Source organism: Triplophysa dalaica, chromosome 3, assembly GCF_015846415.1.
Source record: "Triplophysa dalaica isolate WHDGS20190420 chromosome 3, ASM1584641v1, whole genome shotgun sequence".
Classification (NCBI taxonomy): Eukaryota; Metazoa; Chordata; class Actinopteri; order Cypriniformes; family Nemacheilidae; genus Triplophysa; species Triplophysa dalaica.
In genome coordinates, this window is record NC_079544.1 from 21690944 (window position 1) to 21707855 (window position 16912).

At 35.3% G+C, this 16912-nt stretch overlaps 1 protein-coding gene and 1 long non-coding RNA gene across 3 annotated transcripts in view; both read left to right on the forward strand.

Annotated features, from left to right (window-relative positions):
- Positions 1 to 5437: 5437 nt before the first annotated feature.
- On the forward strand, positions 5438 to 7355 carry LOC130417647 (uncharacterized). Its single transcript, XR_008906204.1, has 3 exons — positions 5438 to 5506; positions 6257 to 6343; positions 6461 to 7355. It is a non-coding gene; the product is annotated as an uncharacterized LOC130417647 (long non-coding RNA).
- A 7270-nt stretch (positions 7356 to 14625) lies between these two features.
- The window catches only part of LOC130417619 (NACHT, LRR and PYD domains-containing protein 1 homolog), a 32690-nt gene continuing 30403 nt past the window's right edge, over positions 14626 to 16912 (forward strand). For both annotated transcript variants that reach the window (XM_056743292.1, XM_056743293.1), the window contains exons 1-2: positions 14626 to 14760; positions 14904 to 14984. In XM_056743292.1, the coding sequence (XP_056599270.1) occupies positions 14745 to 14760; positions 14904 to 14984 (97 nt within the window). In that variant the 5' untranslated portion in view covers positions 14626 to 14744. The remainder of the gene's footprint in view (positions 14761 to 14903; positions 14985 to 16912) is intronic.

Sequence of the window (16912 nt, forward strand, 5' to 3'; positions counted from 1 at the left end):
TTGGATTTTAGTCTCAAGTAATCTGTAATGTTGGCTCATGTCACTTGAGGGACAGCAGACGTAAACCGTCCAGCAGGACGTGGTTCACTGCTGCTGTCCTGCTTCTGAGGCCGAACATCCAGATGAAAATGCGTCTCGAAACATTCCGACTCAAATTCATTCTCATGCTATTTTATTTACATTAGACAGGAACATTTTATGAGATATGCAAAGTGTTCCAGATAGGAAAATAAATTCATAAAGAGCAAAGTGATGTGTTTGCCGATGAAACACTTTTCTGTATCTATATTGTTTACAAAAGCAGCTTTTAAAGCCCGGATGGATAAAAAGTCTAAGCTTAGAAAAACTCAGACTCAAATTCATTCTCATGCTATTTTATTTACAATATGTACAGGTATTTACAATGAACAGCTTTGACGCGTTCATCAAAGCCTCACGTTGGTCTTGTTCCGCGGGAGTGTTCTGCCATAGATCCATTTGTCTGGAAAAACACAAACACGAGTGGTAGTAGTTAAATCATATACTGTGTGTCAAAAGTTTGATTGATTTATGACCCCCTGTCAAATTTTATGACACCTGTCACTCAAACTGAGTGTTTTATGGCCTGTCAATCTTGATGACAGATATGTTTTATGGTTGTTTTTGTGGGGTATCCTCTGACCCCAACCCTTCCTTTAGTGGGTCTAACTAGCTCACCCCCCTTCACTACTTCCTTATCAAAAAGGATTGTTTTCATCCTGTTTAGCTTTTACTGCAGGATATTAGTGAATGACATTTGTAAACTAGTGAGATAAACTAAATGTAGTATAAATGTTTTTCCTCTAAGAGTGTTGTTTCCTTTGCTAGTGGTTTTTATCATGCAAATGAGTGAGTTGGTGCTTGTTGTTTGAAATCTTCTGAATGTGTGTGTGTGTGTGTCCCCACTTTCCCCCTAAGTAAGTAATTTAATCAGTAAATCAAAGTAAGTTAGTTTTTATGATCTGACAGTCTTGTTTGCTAGTTTATATTTTATAGCTGTGTTAATGTGTAGTTGTCTTCATCTGTTGGCCTGACATCCTGATGGTCAGGCAAACGATTGATCTCTCATTAAACGTGTGAAAACCAAGCAGGGGGTGTGTTAGAGTGGAGTCCTAATGTTTGCATGCGCTGTTTCAGCTAGTGAATGGTACCAATAGTTTAAGATTTTATATGATAATGATTAAAAGGGATGTGGTTCCGATTATCATCAATAAGGCATAAAATACATATGCTTCAAGGATATGGGTCTGTATTGTTTCTTTTAACGTTATTAAACATATAACAAAAGTATTCAGACAAAAGTTTTATAGAATAAGAAAAATGTCAACCATAGTCAGTTACGTTTTAACAGGCGTTTGGTATCGTTCGGCATGGATGTGTGTTTTTCATATTAAACAGGGTGTTCTCTAAATAAATTTGTAACGTAGAGTTAAGGCAATGATCCAATTCTAAACAAAAAGGTATTCTGAGTCGTGTCATGGATTACCGAATGAGTGGTGAGACGCCAATGTGTCTATGTGAACCAATTGTTTTAAATTTGAATTCTTTGAAATGTCCGTCACCTGTGCGTTGATTTAAATCAAGTACTTCCTTACGTCTGAGAGGATATCGTGGATCTACGATGATTTCAATATGATAAAGAGTTTTGGGGCTTTGTTGGAGACAGTGTGAATGGTCATTCATGTTTATCACAGGTAGTCTAGTGTTAGTGCGTGTGCATATGAGTGTGTATTGTTACAATGACCGGGGGTGTGTTTTGCATATGTTAATGGGGTCACCCCTTAACTTTTTAACACCAAGCCCCGTATGTCTTTATAACGCTGAACATTTTTTGTTTTTTTTTCGTTACGGAATCCTGTGTGTCAAGACGGTCGTCCAGAGTCGCGGTAAACAGACATTCATCTCTTTGTCGTTTTGAAAAACTACCCAAACTTCTAAAATGGCAAGATTCATTAACGGTATGTGATTTTCGTTTTTTTTCTTTGAAACAAATAAAAACAAAAAAGTATAACTAGTCATTGTATTGGTGCCTTGTTTAAAAACAGGTTGTGTGTAATGAAATAGGTACATTGAACGACCCCCGATATTCCTGGCTTATAGAAGAAATTAACGAACTAAATGGTCCAACTGGTATGTAAATATAAAATAGTATATTAATCATAAATACTAAAATATATAATAAGTGTGTGCAATTTTATCTACAGTATCGAGACCCCTAGTGCAAACACAACACAGCAAAACCCCCGGATGTTTAAGAAGAGCCGTTGGTACGTAGGCCTGTATGTGTGTTTGAGATAGTAGTGATTATTGAAAATCATGTAATACAATGTTTTACTGCCTGCTGGCATGACACCCTGATGTTCTCACATCACAGTTTGAAACCTGACAGTTGTCTTTTTAAATTTGTGATAGATAATGGTTATGTCTTGTTTCATCTAAGAGTTATTTTATTCCAGGTTTAAGATTTTTATCTGATAAATAATTAACGTTTTTGGGTCACCATTTTATCATTGTGTCATAACTACATCTTTTTGATTCAATGACATGCCCTGCCATGTTCATTCTGGTCATGGAGGAATGGGGGATTGTTTTTTGTTAGCACCTCCAAGGGGTGTCTTTCTGGCAAATGTTATAGTCTTAAGACCACGACCCCCAAAAAAAGGAACTTTTAAATCCAGGAATAAAAAAAAAAAAATCTTGTCAATATCTTTATCTACAATTGTCATAGGTCTACACTGTTTTATTTAATAAATGTTGCACTCTAAAAAATGCTGGGTTATTTGTTTAACCCAACAGCTGGGTTGAGCCTGTTGGGTCATGTTGTTGGGTTATTTTCTTAGTGTTGGGTCATTTTTTGACTAACCCAAACGCTGGGTTACCAGTCTGGTCCAATTGAGTGACAGTTGAGAGATTAAACCCCTCCCACTCCTCTACGCATCAGAGAAACTTTACCTTCGCGGGCATTTTGATCCACCTCATCTCGAAAAGTTGTTATTCGGAGAATAAAAGGTATGTTTTACGAGTTTTTAATGTATAAAACTATTACTGTAAAAAAAATGCAAAAGTATGCAAAATTCGGCTGTTCGCATTAGGTTTGAAAGTAACGTTACAATCTAGCTTCGTTAGCTTTGGATAGCTAGTCTGTAACGTTATGCTCACGTTGTTCTAATTTACAGCTTTTTAATCATTTAAACTTCATTTTTGGTGAACATTTCCTCTGAAATTTGTGACTTGTGTGAGTCATTTAGTTCAGTAACTTACGCAACTTGATATTAGTTTAAGGTCGAAACGAGAGTGTCGTGTCAAAAGCAAACATCCAGCTCATTTTTTTTTATAAATACCACTAATGTTCTGTGACGGAACTTAGTTTTAAGAGACACAAAATACGTGATTGAACACAAATACGTGATTTATATATAAACATAACGCCTCTTTGAGATTTTGTTAAGACGCTGTCGGAGGTGTGAGCTTCAGGCTGTCAGCGGTCGTGTCTCCGTGGAGAGCAGCTCTATCTCGGCCATTGCTTCGGGAATAGCCGCTCTTATAACGTTAGTGGTTAACAATGCGATATAGTTAATTTTGGGTATATGAGACGAACAATTGTTGCTCTTTTTAGACTTCTACTTATTCCCGAGTGTGTCGAATTAATGAAGGGTTGTTTTAACGTTTATAATATTTTTTTAAGACTGTATTTCGCTTTCTGTACTAGATCCCACTCTATTTTTTCCCCCACACTGACAGCCTGCAGAATAACAGCTAATATTAATGGATCATTCTATTCAAGAAAATGTCAACTGGAACGTGGATGTTTTCATAACAGGCTTAAAGGTAAACATTATTTAGGTCAAATGTTAATGTACTTCTTTATATGTTTATTATAATCCATTGTGCTCTGGGTAGGCCAGTTTCCTTACATTCTTCTCTTGTCTCTTTTCTTGTCTCTTTATAGATGAACAAATTGATAAAGAAACCCTCCTGCTGGACATCCACTTCCAAAAGTGCACGCCACACTGTTGTCTACAACTCCCAGGGAAAGAATCCTCTTTAGTAAGACTGCTCCGTGGATATTTTAGGTTAAGCAGTGCTGAAACCGAAAGAACTAACACTATTTAAAATGTTTTGTGAGTTTATATGAAGAGGAAAGTTACGGTGTCCCTTTTTCACATCCATAACACTCGTTTATTTCTTTTTTTATAGAAAACTTGTGCATAGACTTATATTTTATCATATAAATGCGGTTCTATCAACAAGGGTTTAGTAAAATACTTTTTATAGTGTTTTGAAGTGTTAAGTTGTCAAACTATTTATATTTACTTATACATTTAACAAGGTTATTAAAGTGGCACATGTTAAAATCTAAACTAATGTAATTTATTGAAGTTAATTTTCTTTATACATGTATAAACATACATTTCATCAAAGTGTTTTATATGCCATTTTATTGTTCATTGAGCATAACATATTGCATGTTTTTATGAATTCCTTTTGTCTTGCATTTTGATCCTTAATAAAACTATTGATTCTTACTGATGCCTCGAGTATTTCTCTGTGATTTTGTTATTATTATTTTTAAACATTTCGGGTTTGTTTTAAACCATCAATGTAATTTTTAAGCAAAAGTTGATTTAAATAAAACAACCCAGCATGTTGGGTCAAAGATTTAACCCAACTGGCTGGGTTAAAATAACCCAACGCTGGGTTTGTCCATATTTGACCCAATGTTGGGTTACCAAAATAACCCAAATTGGGTTGTTTTAACCCAGCCTTTTTTTAGAGTGTGCGTTTCAGATGATATCTTAAGATCTTCAAGAAGGTAAGAGAACCGATATAAAAAACATGTTATCATTTACTTAACACTTACAAATATATGACCTTAAAACAATGTGAAATGGAAACACTATCTGTTAAGACTTCTTTGCTATCAGATGTACAACCTGAAATAATGCTGATGAAGAGGGATGAAATGAAAAAGAAACTACTAAGAATTGCTGGGTTAGAAAATAACCCAACCTTAACCCAGCTGCTGGGTAACTATGGGACAGAACACGCGCTGGGTTATTTTGACCCAAGTGCTGGGTTGAACCATTTGACCCAAAATGCTGGGTTGTTTGTTTGACCCAACTAGTGGGTCGGGTTAACTGTGTTTCTGGGTTAACATAACCTAAACATTGGGTTATATGTTGTCTCATTGCCTTGCTACTTTTATATTTACCAATAAAAATAAATAATCTCAAGGGAATGTACAATTATTATAATTTTTCTGTACACTCTAAAAAATGCTGGGTTATTTTTTTAACCCAACAGCTGGGTTGAGCCTGTTGGGTCATTTTGTTGGGTTATTTTCAAACGCTGGGTTACCAGTCGGGTCCAATTGAGTGACAGTTGAGAGAGTAAACCCCTCCCACTCCTCTACGCATCAGACAAACTTTACCTTCGCGGGCATTTTGGTCCACCTCATCTCGAAAAGCTGTTATTCGGATAATAAAAGGTATGTTTTACGAGTTTTTAATGTATAAAACTATTACTGTACAAAAAAAATGCAAAAGTATGCAAAATTCGGCTGTTCGCATTAGGTTTGAAAGTAACGTTACAATCTAGCTTCGTTAGCTTTGTATAGCTAGTCTGTAACGTTATGCCCACGTTGTTCTTACAGCTTTTTAATCATTTAAACTTCATTTTTGGTCAACATTTCCCTTTGAAATTTCTGACTCGTGTGAGTCATTTAGTTCAGTCATTAACTTACGCATCTTGATATTAGTTTAAGGTCGACACGAGAGAGCGTCGTGTAAAAAGCAAACATCCAGCATTTTTTTTATTTTAAATACCGCTAATGTTCGGTGACGGAACTTAGATTTAAGAGTCTTTTAGACGAGAATGTAGTTGTTAAGAACACACATACGTGATATTTATATATAAACATAACGCCTCTTTGAGAATTTGTTAAGACGCTGTCGGAGGTGTGAGCATCAGGCTGTCAGCGGTCGTGGCTCCGCTGAGAGCAGCTCTATCTCGGCCATTGCCTCGGGAGTAGCCGCTCTTATAACGTTAGTGGTTAACCGTGAGATATAATTTATTTTGGGTATATGAGACGAACAATTGTTGCTCTTTTTAGACTTCTACTTATTCCCGAGTGTGTCGAATTAGTTAAGAGTTGTGTTAACGTTTATAATATTATTTTTTAACACTGTATTTCACTTTCTGTACTATATCCCACTCTTCTTTTTTCCCCCACTGACAGGATGCAGAATAACAGCTAATATTAATGGATCATTCTATTCAAGAGAAAGTCAACTGGAACTTGGATGTTTTCATAACAGGCTTAAAGGTAAACATTATTTAGGTAAAATGTTAATGTACTTCTTTATATGTTTATTATAATCCATTGTGCTCTGGGTAGGCCAGTTTCCTTACATTCTTCTCTCGTCTCTTTTTCTCTTTATAGATGAACAAATTGATAAAGAAACCCTCCTGCTGAACATCCACTTCCAAAAGTGCACGCCACACTGTTGTCTACAAACTCCTTGGAAAAGAATCCTCTTTAGTAAGACTGCTCCGTGGATATGTCAGGTTAAGCAGTGCTGAAACCGAAAGAACTAACGCTCTTTAAAATGTTTTGTGAGTTTATATGAAGAGGAAAGTTACGGTGTCCCTTTTTCACATCCATAACGCTTGTTTATTTCTTTTTTTATAGAAAACTTGTGCATAGACTAATATTTTATCATATAAATGTGGTTCTATCAACAAGGGTTTAGTAAAATACTTTTTATAGTGTTTTTATGTTGCATCCATAACGCTGCAATTGCCCTAAAGCATTTTACTCGTGCCACTTTGTTAACTGTATATACATTTTTGAAGTGTTAAGTTGTCTAACTATTTATATTTACTTTAATAACTTTAATAACCTTGTTAAATGTATATGTTAAAATCTAAACTAATGTAATTTATTGAAGTTAATTTTCCTTAAATATGTATTAACATACATTTCATCAAAGTGTTTTATATGCCATTTTATTGTTCATTGAGCATAACATATTGCATGTTTTTATGAATTCCTTTTGTCTTGCATTTTGATCCTTAATAAAACTTTTGATTCTTACTGATGCCTCGAGTATTTCTCTGTGATTTTGTTATTATTATTTTTAAACATTTCGGGTTTGTTTTAAACCAGCAATGTAATTTTTAAGCAAAAGTTGATATAAATAAAACAACCCAGCATGTTGGGTCAAAGATATAACCCAACTGGCTGGGTTAAAATAACCCAACGCTGGGTTTGTCCATATTTGACCCAACGTTGGGTTACCAAAATAACCCAAATTGGGTTGTTTTAACCCAGCCTTTTTTTAGAGTGTAATACAATTACACAAAACAAATTAAATTTATTTCTTTACATTTATTGAATGGGTGCAATTATCATACATTTCATCCAACACCGACAGACACATAAAAACAAGTTTTTGTAGATCAGTTTCTTTAAAATCACAAAACTGGGTGAATTAGGCACTGTAGATTCCTATTCTATATGTCACATTGCAGCATTAGAACACTCAAAAATATATTATTGGCATGAAAATCAGTCCAAACAGTGTGCCATTAACACTAAGCAAAACAAAGACTCCAAACAACAGACACTACATGTGACAACTTAAAGCATGTTACAAGTGTCCAGAAAAAGGTGTTGTCCTCAAATACTTTCCACATGAAGACTCATGTCCATCAATACGATAAACTGCATGCTGGAGATATTTCTAAGTAGGAAGAGACTGCTTAGTTAACATCAAGCAAAAAAAAGGACTTGAAACAGATCAACTCAGCAACAAGTCAGTTTCAATGGCAAGTCCGAAACAATGGCGAAGGTCTGGGATGTCGTTGCTGCCTCGTCCACAAGGAACAAAATGTGCAGAATACATCACTGGTCTCTGCATTTTGCAAGTATTCCAGCATGACAGTCCCCACCTGTTAAATATATGACAGTTAGTCTTAAAACATAACTAAAATTTAAGTTAAAATGCATTTAATGAACAAACACAGAGGCCTTATAAAATGCTAATTTTAGAAGAATATTTCAAACTTCACTTTTAGTATTTTACTTCATTCACTACATTCATACTGTATATCATTTACTTCTGAAGATATATTTAATAACAAAGTGATGGCCAAAACTATTAGAACAGTAGTATTTTTACCAGCTGGAAAATGGTATAAAAGTCAGTTATTTCTCGCGTTTGCTGTCATGTGTCAGAAGGAAATTTCTGTTTCATTTTCCAAACATTATTTTTGTCATTAATTGTAATAATCAGTGAGTTTAAGAGGCATAGCTTTTAGCTAATGCAGCTAACGGTAACGTTACCTGAGGGAAAAAAGCGCGAAAATGCTAAATTTTAAATTATTGCTAGTTGGTTGGATCCGGCACGTCACAGACACTTGAAAAATTATCCCCTTAGATCAAGTTTTGTATGAAATTATCTAATTCTGACTAAACATTACAACCCCATACAGTAACCGAACTATACAGTTTATTTCTGACCTAAGGCTAGTTCATACATTTCCATCAGGATTTAATGTGAAGGATAAAAACCTTTTAAAGTAAAAATATGCACATGTACACACACACACATATATATAACATAAGGATAAAGCGATTGCTAAGGCCTTTTTTTGTCAAAAAAATTAGCATGCTAAGCTGCTAAATTACTTAACGTTAATCAATCACAGAATAAAACACTTTCTCCCCACAGTGACAGATCAAATACTGCATTAAACAGTAAAATCAGTGTGCTCTTACCCCAAGTTATTAAATATAATCATATTATCATATTAATTTACCTTAGAAAATCAGCTTGCTGTGATGTGCGTTGCCGTCTGACAATGAGACGCGTGAAGGATCCAGAAGGTTCGATGAAGTGGAAAAATGAACAAACCGGTTGGGTCAAAATAACCCAACCCAGCTGTTCAGTGGTGAAAGAACCCCTACAGTTCATTTGACCCAGCATGAGCAACCCAACTGTGTGTTTACAGTACCTCAAACAACCCAAAATTATGACCCAGCACAATTAACCCAAAAATGTGTTTACAGAAATAACCCAGCATTTTTTAGAGTGTATGGCATGCACCGTACTATGTCCATAACTAAGTTTAGTTATTAGGTGCAAATTAACCATACTGTCAGAGCTATGCAAATGAGGTGGCACGAGAAACAAAGGAACTTTCTCTGGCCCACTTATCACCTTCATGGCATTGGCCCGCAGGCCACCTGGAGGAAGGTAAGGTAGGCACTCAAAAAAACACGATCGCTGATACTTTCTAGCAGAAGAGAAGGCATGAGAATCCAACAGACAACCAGGCTTGCGATTCCCCTCTGGAGAGGCCGCTTAGGGCCTGAAAACTTTGTACACGTGGGCAAGACCCTAAACTCAGCGCTTCAGCAGGACTGCATTCTGAAACCATTGAAGAATTCAATCATCGCTCATACGGGACATTTGATCAGTAAAGAGCTTGCTAGTATTCAATTCTATTTGCACGGATAGCTGTGTTGAAGGTTTCTGTTTCTTTTTTAAAGATGATTTTCCTGGTGTTCAGAGATGTTTTACCTGCCTTGCTGCCATGCTACCATGAGCTCTCTCTCTCTCTCTCTCTCTCTCACTCACTCTCTCTCTCCACGCTCCCAAGTGCATTTGTGTTTCATGTTTCATGTATTGTTTGTGTTTATTTGATTGTCTTTATGTCAAACCATGTAGAGTTGAATAAACACCCATACATTCACTTATGTGTCTTCTGTGCTCAACGCTCATTTACTAGGTCACTTAAGCTGTTTTTCCAACTATGCTACAGCTCTAAATCCTGTTTGGAAAAGTCACGTTACTTATGGCCATGAGATAACTTTAAAGTCTATAATATCATTGTTGCATTTGCTGGACGAATACGTACAAGGATTTTTATTACTGCACTGATAATCAGAAAAAATTGTATATGATGATTATGTGACGTATTTTCCTTTGTGCTAAACTAATTCCCTGACAGAAATTTATGTTTTAAACTACTAATTTTACGTATCTGATCTTGATAGATCTGGTGGAGAATCATATTTGGTGAGCTTAGTTCATCACTATTTTAACAATAGCTAAAACCACTACACGGTAATGAAATTCATTCATTTTTTTGAGGACCACAACTGACTATGTTTCGCATTGATGGGAACCATACTAAGGGCATTACCAACAGCACCTCACCAAAAGTCATTTCAACTTGGATAATGGATGTGATGAAAGTGTGACACACAACTCATGAGATGTCTCTCTGATAATAGCAAGGAAACGTAAGTATGCAATTTATTTTTATAATCATTTATCCCCAAAAAACACAGAGGATGCCAACCTGACGAACCCTGTTAAACCTCAGCCCTTCTTTCCTCTAGTTATATTCTTGACTCCAGACATTCATGCATAAGGCGTGGTAAATGGCCTATTGGGAAATTCAACTGTGCTGAAATGGAGGGATTATAACAACTAGTCACATAAAACAAATATGATTGTAAATTAAGTGTTGAGGCAAGTATTTCCTGTCCAACAACAAAAACTTGTTTAGCAGGTAGATGTTAGTAGATTTTCCCACAATATTTTTTATTTATTATATTATTTCTGGTTATTCTAGATAATTTATAATTATTTGTAATGGACTTGGCCAAAAACAGATAGTGGCTAACCAGATTTGTTCACACTTATAACTGCAAAAGCTTTAAACCAAAGCAACCATAAGCACATTTAAACCATAAATTATCATAAAACAGGAAAAAGGAGAAATTTGTATTTGAAAGTATATAAATAATAACAGTAAAATATAAATGAAAACAGAATAAACAAACTCTTCACAGAAATGGCATTTTAAATCTTAATTGTTTGGTAGTATCATAGACTTTAATGACAGCTTAGATGATTCAGGCCAAGAACCTGTTATATTTGCATCTTGTAACTCAGAGGAAATGTTTTTCAAATGGAGAGGACAAGCATGAACACAAAGGGCTTGTTAAAGTATTGTTAATGATAGAAAAATGATATAAATGCCAATGTTTCTGTTTTCATACCTGTTTTAAATATACTATGACATGATCATAAAAAGAAAAGAAAACAGAGATACCATCTGATGCATCTTGACAAAAGTTCTGCTGAATATTTGTGTTGAAAGAATAATTACCCTATGAAACTTCATCATATAAGATAATTTTCTATAGTTTCAAACCTGTATGTTTCTCTTCTGTAGTACACAAAAGAAGATATTTTGAAGAATGCTGGTAAAGGCTGGCAACGCAATAACTTGCGTTGACTCAATGTCCTGCACAGACACACAAGTTGATCCCTTCACTTCAATGCTGTATTTTCCCGGAATGTTCTTCAGTTTCTTCTCCTGATACAATAACTTGTTGTCCTACTCTTTAAAAAAAAAAAATCAATGAATGGTTCTGTATACTGTGTTAGGTTATATGAGACCAGTCTTCTTTTTTATTGAACTTATGCTTTTGTTGTACATATGCTGTCCCAATTGCTTCCATTGCCTACCCCACCTGTAATTTGCTTTGGATAAAAGCATCTGCAAAACGACTAAATGTAAATGTAAATGCAATTAGCACATTTCAATGAGAGTGTTTAGGTCATATCTGTTTCTCTCTCCTCTCTACTACAGCTGAGACAGTGTCATGATTTATATGTTAATTCATTGTACACAGATAACAAATGCATTGATGGTCAGCGCGACAGTAGATCTCCAGCTGTTTATCATGTTTAGAGCAGATCATCTCCTGGGGTGTATTCCTGAAAGCTGGTCAGGTGACATAACTGTATAAATGTAAGGGATAGTTGGCTGATAACCTCAACTTTCGGATCCAGAAACGGTGATAACTTTCAGGTTATGTAAGTAACCATAGCAACCCACTATCTGAAGATAACCTGCTCCGGATCAGGTTATGTTCCTGGGTTAGTTCATTTCAAGCAAATGTTACTGAGCATCAGAGTTTGTCTTCGCATGTGTGGGCTTGTGATGAATCAAGTGGGCGTGAAATGACCAGATTTTGTATAATATATTTTAATTAATAATAATAATTTAACTACATTTCCAATCTCAACCATTGCAACTCAGCATTCACAACTAATTGTATTATTAACTTTATTATTTAACCTATTAAAATGAAATCATCTTTAATTAAAATAATTTAGCTGTCTATGTATTCATATTAAATACTGTATATACTCTGAATTAGGTTTATTAAAACATCTCCAAATATCACTGGATAAATAGACACATCTTACAATTTCCAAGAGTTAAAGGATGTAAATAGTGAAGTAACTCCAGACCAGTTGCATATCATTACTGTTGTCCACTTATTATGCACTATTTGATGCATTAGGTCAAAGATAGTTGGGGCCTAATGGTTAGATAGCCAGATTTAAAACTTAAAGGTTGCAATTCCCAGGCTGGCAGGTTTCCAAAGCTTTTTAATGTGACCACCAATTGGATCACCTAGGCATTTTGTTCACATATTTAAATTCTTAGTATAGTTTTAAACCATTTACATAAAAAAACATAAAAAAAATGTAGACTTAAGGTTTTTCATACTGACTGTATTCCTTAAAAAATGTATTTCTGATCCTCAGCCTCCTCCTACAGTTTAGTATTGAAAGGCTTTTGTCCAAATTACAATGAGCTTTTCAGGATAGGCCGTCTTTTTTGTTCATCTTTTTTAACATTTGGAAAGCCATGGCCTTTTAGCAAACAAAGTCAAAAGAAACAAAACAAAATGTATGTGTATTTGAAATGGATATACAGTATATAGGCTACATGACATATTGGACATGTGACTGGGTCTAACATTTTAAACCTCTACCTCTGTCACTCAAAGCAGATCTTCATCCTCTACTGCAAATTAATTATCATGCATTGTGTAGTTTACTGAAAAGGATTACACAATTTTTTTAAATCGATGACCGATGTAGTAGTCTCCATTAAAATTATTACATCAGCAACTGTTGCAAATAAAGCTGATAAAAGGCAAAGTCAGTTTTCAGAAAACCAAATAAAGGTATATATTTTTAAGGAACACACAGAGAAGGAACAAAGAAGAGGTTTAATACTGCCTTCCAAATTAGTACATATCAAGTACACAACACAATTTTGGTGAAATATCATATACATGCTTAAATCACAGTTATAATCATTTCAACAAATCTACAGGTTATGTAACATAGATTAGTAAATGACTCATAATGAGTATATATATTTTAAAGATTATGGTATAAAATCATGCAAATATTTAAAATATTTATATATTCAATTAAATTATTATTAATAGCGTTTATAGTTTTATAAAAACACAATTAAATATTTAAATTTTATGGTTTTTAATACCGCACTTTATGCATTGATGCAGATGATGCAGTCTTCGGTGAAATAATTAACCTCTGATTTATGATGTTGTTTTACAATCGAAAACTTTACGCTTTAAGAAAACTTCAAGCCGCAGTTTCCATGGTGACTCAGGGATTCCGTCTTCAGGTCAAGCATAACTAGGAGCAGGTTGATCAGTTTTCAGAAGTCTTGTCATCTTCAGTTTCTCCACTATGTCAGCCAGTATGATGTTATGAACCAGAGCAGGTCTTAGAGTGAAGGTCTGTCTGCACTGAGGGGAGCCACTGTTTTCATTTTTAAACAGTTGAAGAGCCAAGTTTTTATTTTTAAAGAAGTCACACAACTTGTCTAACCAACAACATTTTTAAGCACTGCACATGTATCTTTTACAGAAAGAGCGACACAACAGTTCAACGACACTACAATTACAGTTTATTTATTTTTTAAAAGTGTTCTGCTTCTGTGTGTATGTGATGTGTGTACAAAATATGTGTATATTTTCCATTCACAAATACACATCAGCCTCTTATCAAGTGTGACTGTACAAAGTCCTTGAACCTCAGCTTTAGCTTCTTATCAGGAAATTATTTAAATATATTCCGCTTAAAAGAGATAGCCATAATATAAAATATAGCTATATCATATTCCTTCGCAAACAGTTGTGTGGGTCTCATGATTTTGATGTGATTTATGGCTTATTGTAAAAATACTGTAAATGAAAGGTGTTAAACCTTCACCATACATTTTTCTTTCGGCTGAGTGGCAGATTTTCTGACATCATCAAACGAGAGAAGTGAACTGATAGCGATGTTGTCTGTAGATTCAGGAGATGGAGAGAGAGACAGGAAGAAGCAGAAATTCACATAAACCATCTCTTGCATACTTTCACTAATGTTAGATTTGTATATACGTTTTATTCAGTATAAACCATAACCTATAAAAATCTGGCAAATGGGTGGTACTTCGAATAATTTTTTTCATTTTCTGCTGTTTACCACAATAGTCTTTTAAAACCAAACCCTAAAACAACTAAACTTTAGTCACAATAGTCATTTGTAAGTCTAGTAAGATGGACTCTGGTGCCCTCTGCTGGTGATAAATAAGCACATGTCACCCAGCATAGTATTCAAATGAATGGGTTGTTTTCTCAAAGGAGCCGTTACACAGGATACAGAGCTGTCGTTTTTACGCTTCCGCAATGTAAGCTTATAATGAGCAAACAGTATGTCCGGCAACACATTTAGACCTTGTAACAGATCGAATTGAAATAATATAACTTAAGATGTCCTGGTTCAAAGGTTAATTCAGCAGCTACACCTTGAAACGCCGTAGAGATGGAGGTTCCTGAAGGTGAGTAGAGAAGTTAAATGTGCATTTGAAGCTTCCCGCTTTTGCACCAATGAATTTATATGCGAAATTAAAATTTACCGTCTTTTGAACTTGCTTGAAATATAATAACGAGATGTTTTGGTCTGGACTAACTTTTGGTTCAGATTTCAATTTTAGTGACCTTGGGGACAGCCCTGAACTTAAGAGGAGGAGAAAATATGCAGAATTTCAGAAGCCAACTGATGGTAGGCCTATTGATTCTTGTTTTTACTTATAAAAGTGCTTCACTTAGAACTAAATCTTTACAGTCCATTTCATAATAAACGTTTTCTATTTCAATTATGCTATTTATTGGTGGTACTGTAAAATTTAATCACCCAGTTTTATGTAATCATCAAGGTTTCAAATTTGATTCAGAATTTCTTCGTCAGGCCTAGATTAAAAAATAAAAATTCTCAGCTTTTAACCAATATTTAGTTTAACAGAATGAAATGTGCGTCAGAAATGTTCCTCAGAGGATGAGCACAAAAGAGCTGCCTTACTCTAACCACACACAGCCAGGTGTATCCTCAGGGAGCCTCCTCCTATAGGACTGTCCCTGCTACACTTTTAAAACAACACATTTAGTTTACAAGGAAGGCCAACCCACAAAAAATGTTGTACTTAACTGAAAACATCTCTGTATTAATTCTCGGACTACACATTTTGTGTTATTTTAAAAATTCAATTTGTGTTGTCCCTTTTATTTATTTAGCACAAAATGACACATGTTAAATAGCATAACACATAATGTGTTAATTATTAACATAATTTTTGAGAGCGTAGCAGTCATAAAAGGGCCAAAGTTTGATCTACAAACGGACTATTACTGAGACTGCGTATTCACAAATTTGTGCGTGAGACCTGAGTACGAACATTTTCACGAGCATGGTTCACTAAAACTTTTGTACTTACATTTATTCTAAATATAAGAATACATATAGAAATAGCAGAAAGCACACGTACACGAAAATCACCAGTCTCTTTCTCGCTCTCACTCTAAAAATATGACATAATGTATGTCAGCAAAAATATAATTTAAAAAATATGTTTATAAATAATTAATATCGAATCGAACAGAAATGAAATAGAAACCATACAAATAAGAAAGGAATAGAATAGCCAAATTGGTCAAAAAACAGCCCAGTCTTCAAAGGGATCTTTTGACTTAGCTAAAAAGAATATTATTGTTTGCCTTTGATGTAATAAAATGTGTATACACGATTTAAGTTTAAAAAACGGGCATGTTTGTATCTCCTCTTTGATCCGCCTCTCTGAAACCCGCTGATATTTTACAAAGCTCATCGCTCGGAAAAGCGAGGTTTGCTATGATTGGCCAGGTCACTAGTGCGTAGTGATTGGTCGAATAGTACACGGAACTTTAACGCCTCTTACCATATCTGGAACATCAGGCTGCGCCGTCGACGGTACATTGAGATTTACAAGACCGCCCACCTACTACAAAGTGACGTACATGCGTGGGGGTGTGGTTACACGAGGCGTTTCAGGCAGGTCTGGGTTCGCATTCGCGTTTAGATAGAATGCATCTTTTGTTCCGACGCTTAAATTTTGCAGTTTTATGTGTCTAATACATGCATGTGCAATGTATAACACACCAAAGACACAGAACAAGCATTTCCGCCACATGACCCCTTTAAACAGCTTTAGGCCCGATTCACATTTCGCTGTCTTCATTTGAAAAGTTGAAGTATTTCCATCTCGATGCGGCACCGACGCCTAGAAAAATGTGCGCCTATTTGCGCGTGCCTACCACACGTCTACATTTAAAATAACGATTTTGCGCGCGGAAAAGACGCGAGCCGCGCCTATTTCTCTCTTCAAATGACTCTGCGGCGTGCGCGCACGGCACTACTAAAAGTCCAACTATTTACATCCCGATGCGGCACCGACGCGCGTGGAATAATGTGCGCGCCGCATAGCTGGTATGAAAAGCGTTTGGGTCATATTTCGCCATCAACTATACGCCTAGTGTTCAGTGTGGTTTTTATGGGGTTTAAGCCATACAGACGTTTCATGTTCTATCTGATAGTGAGTGTCATTATCTACTGGCCTGTCTCCATTCATGTATTAATTGGTTTCAAGTGCTTTTGAGACATTACACTGTTGAATGACA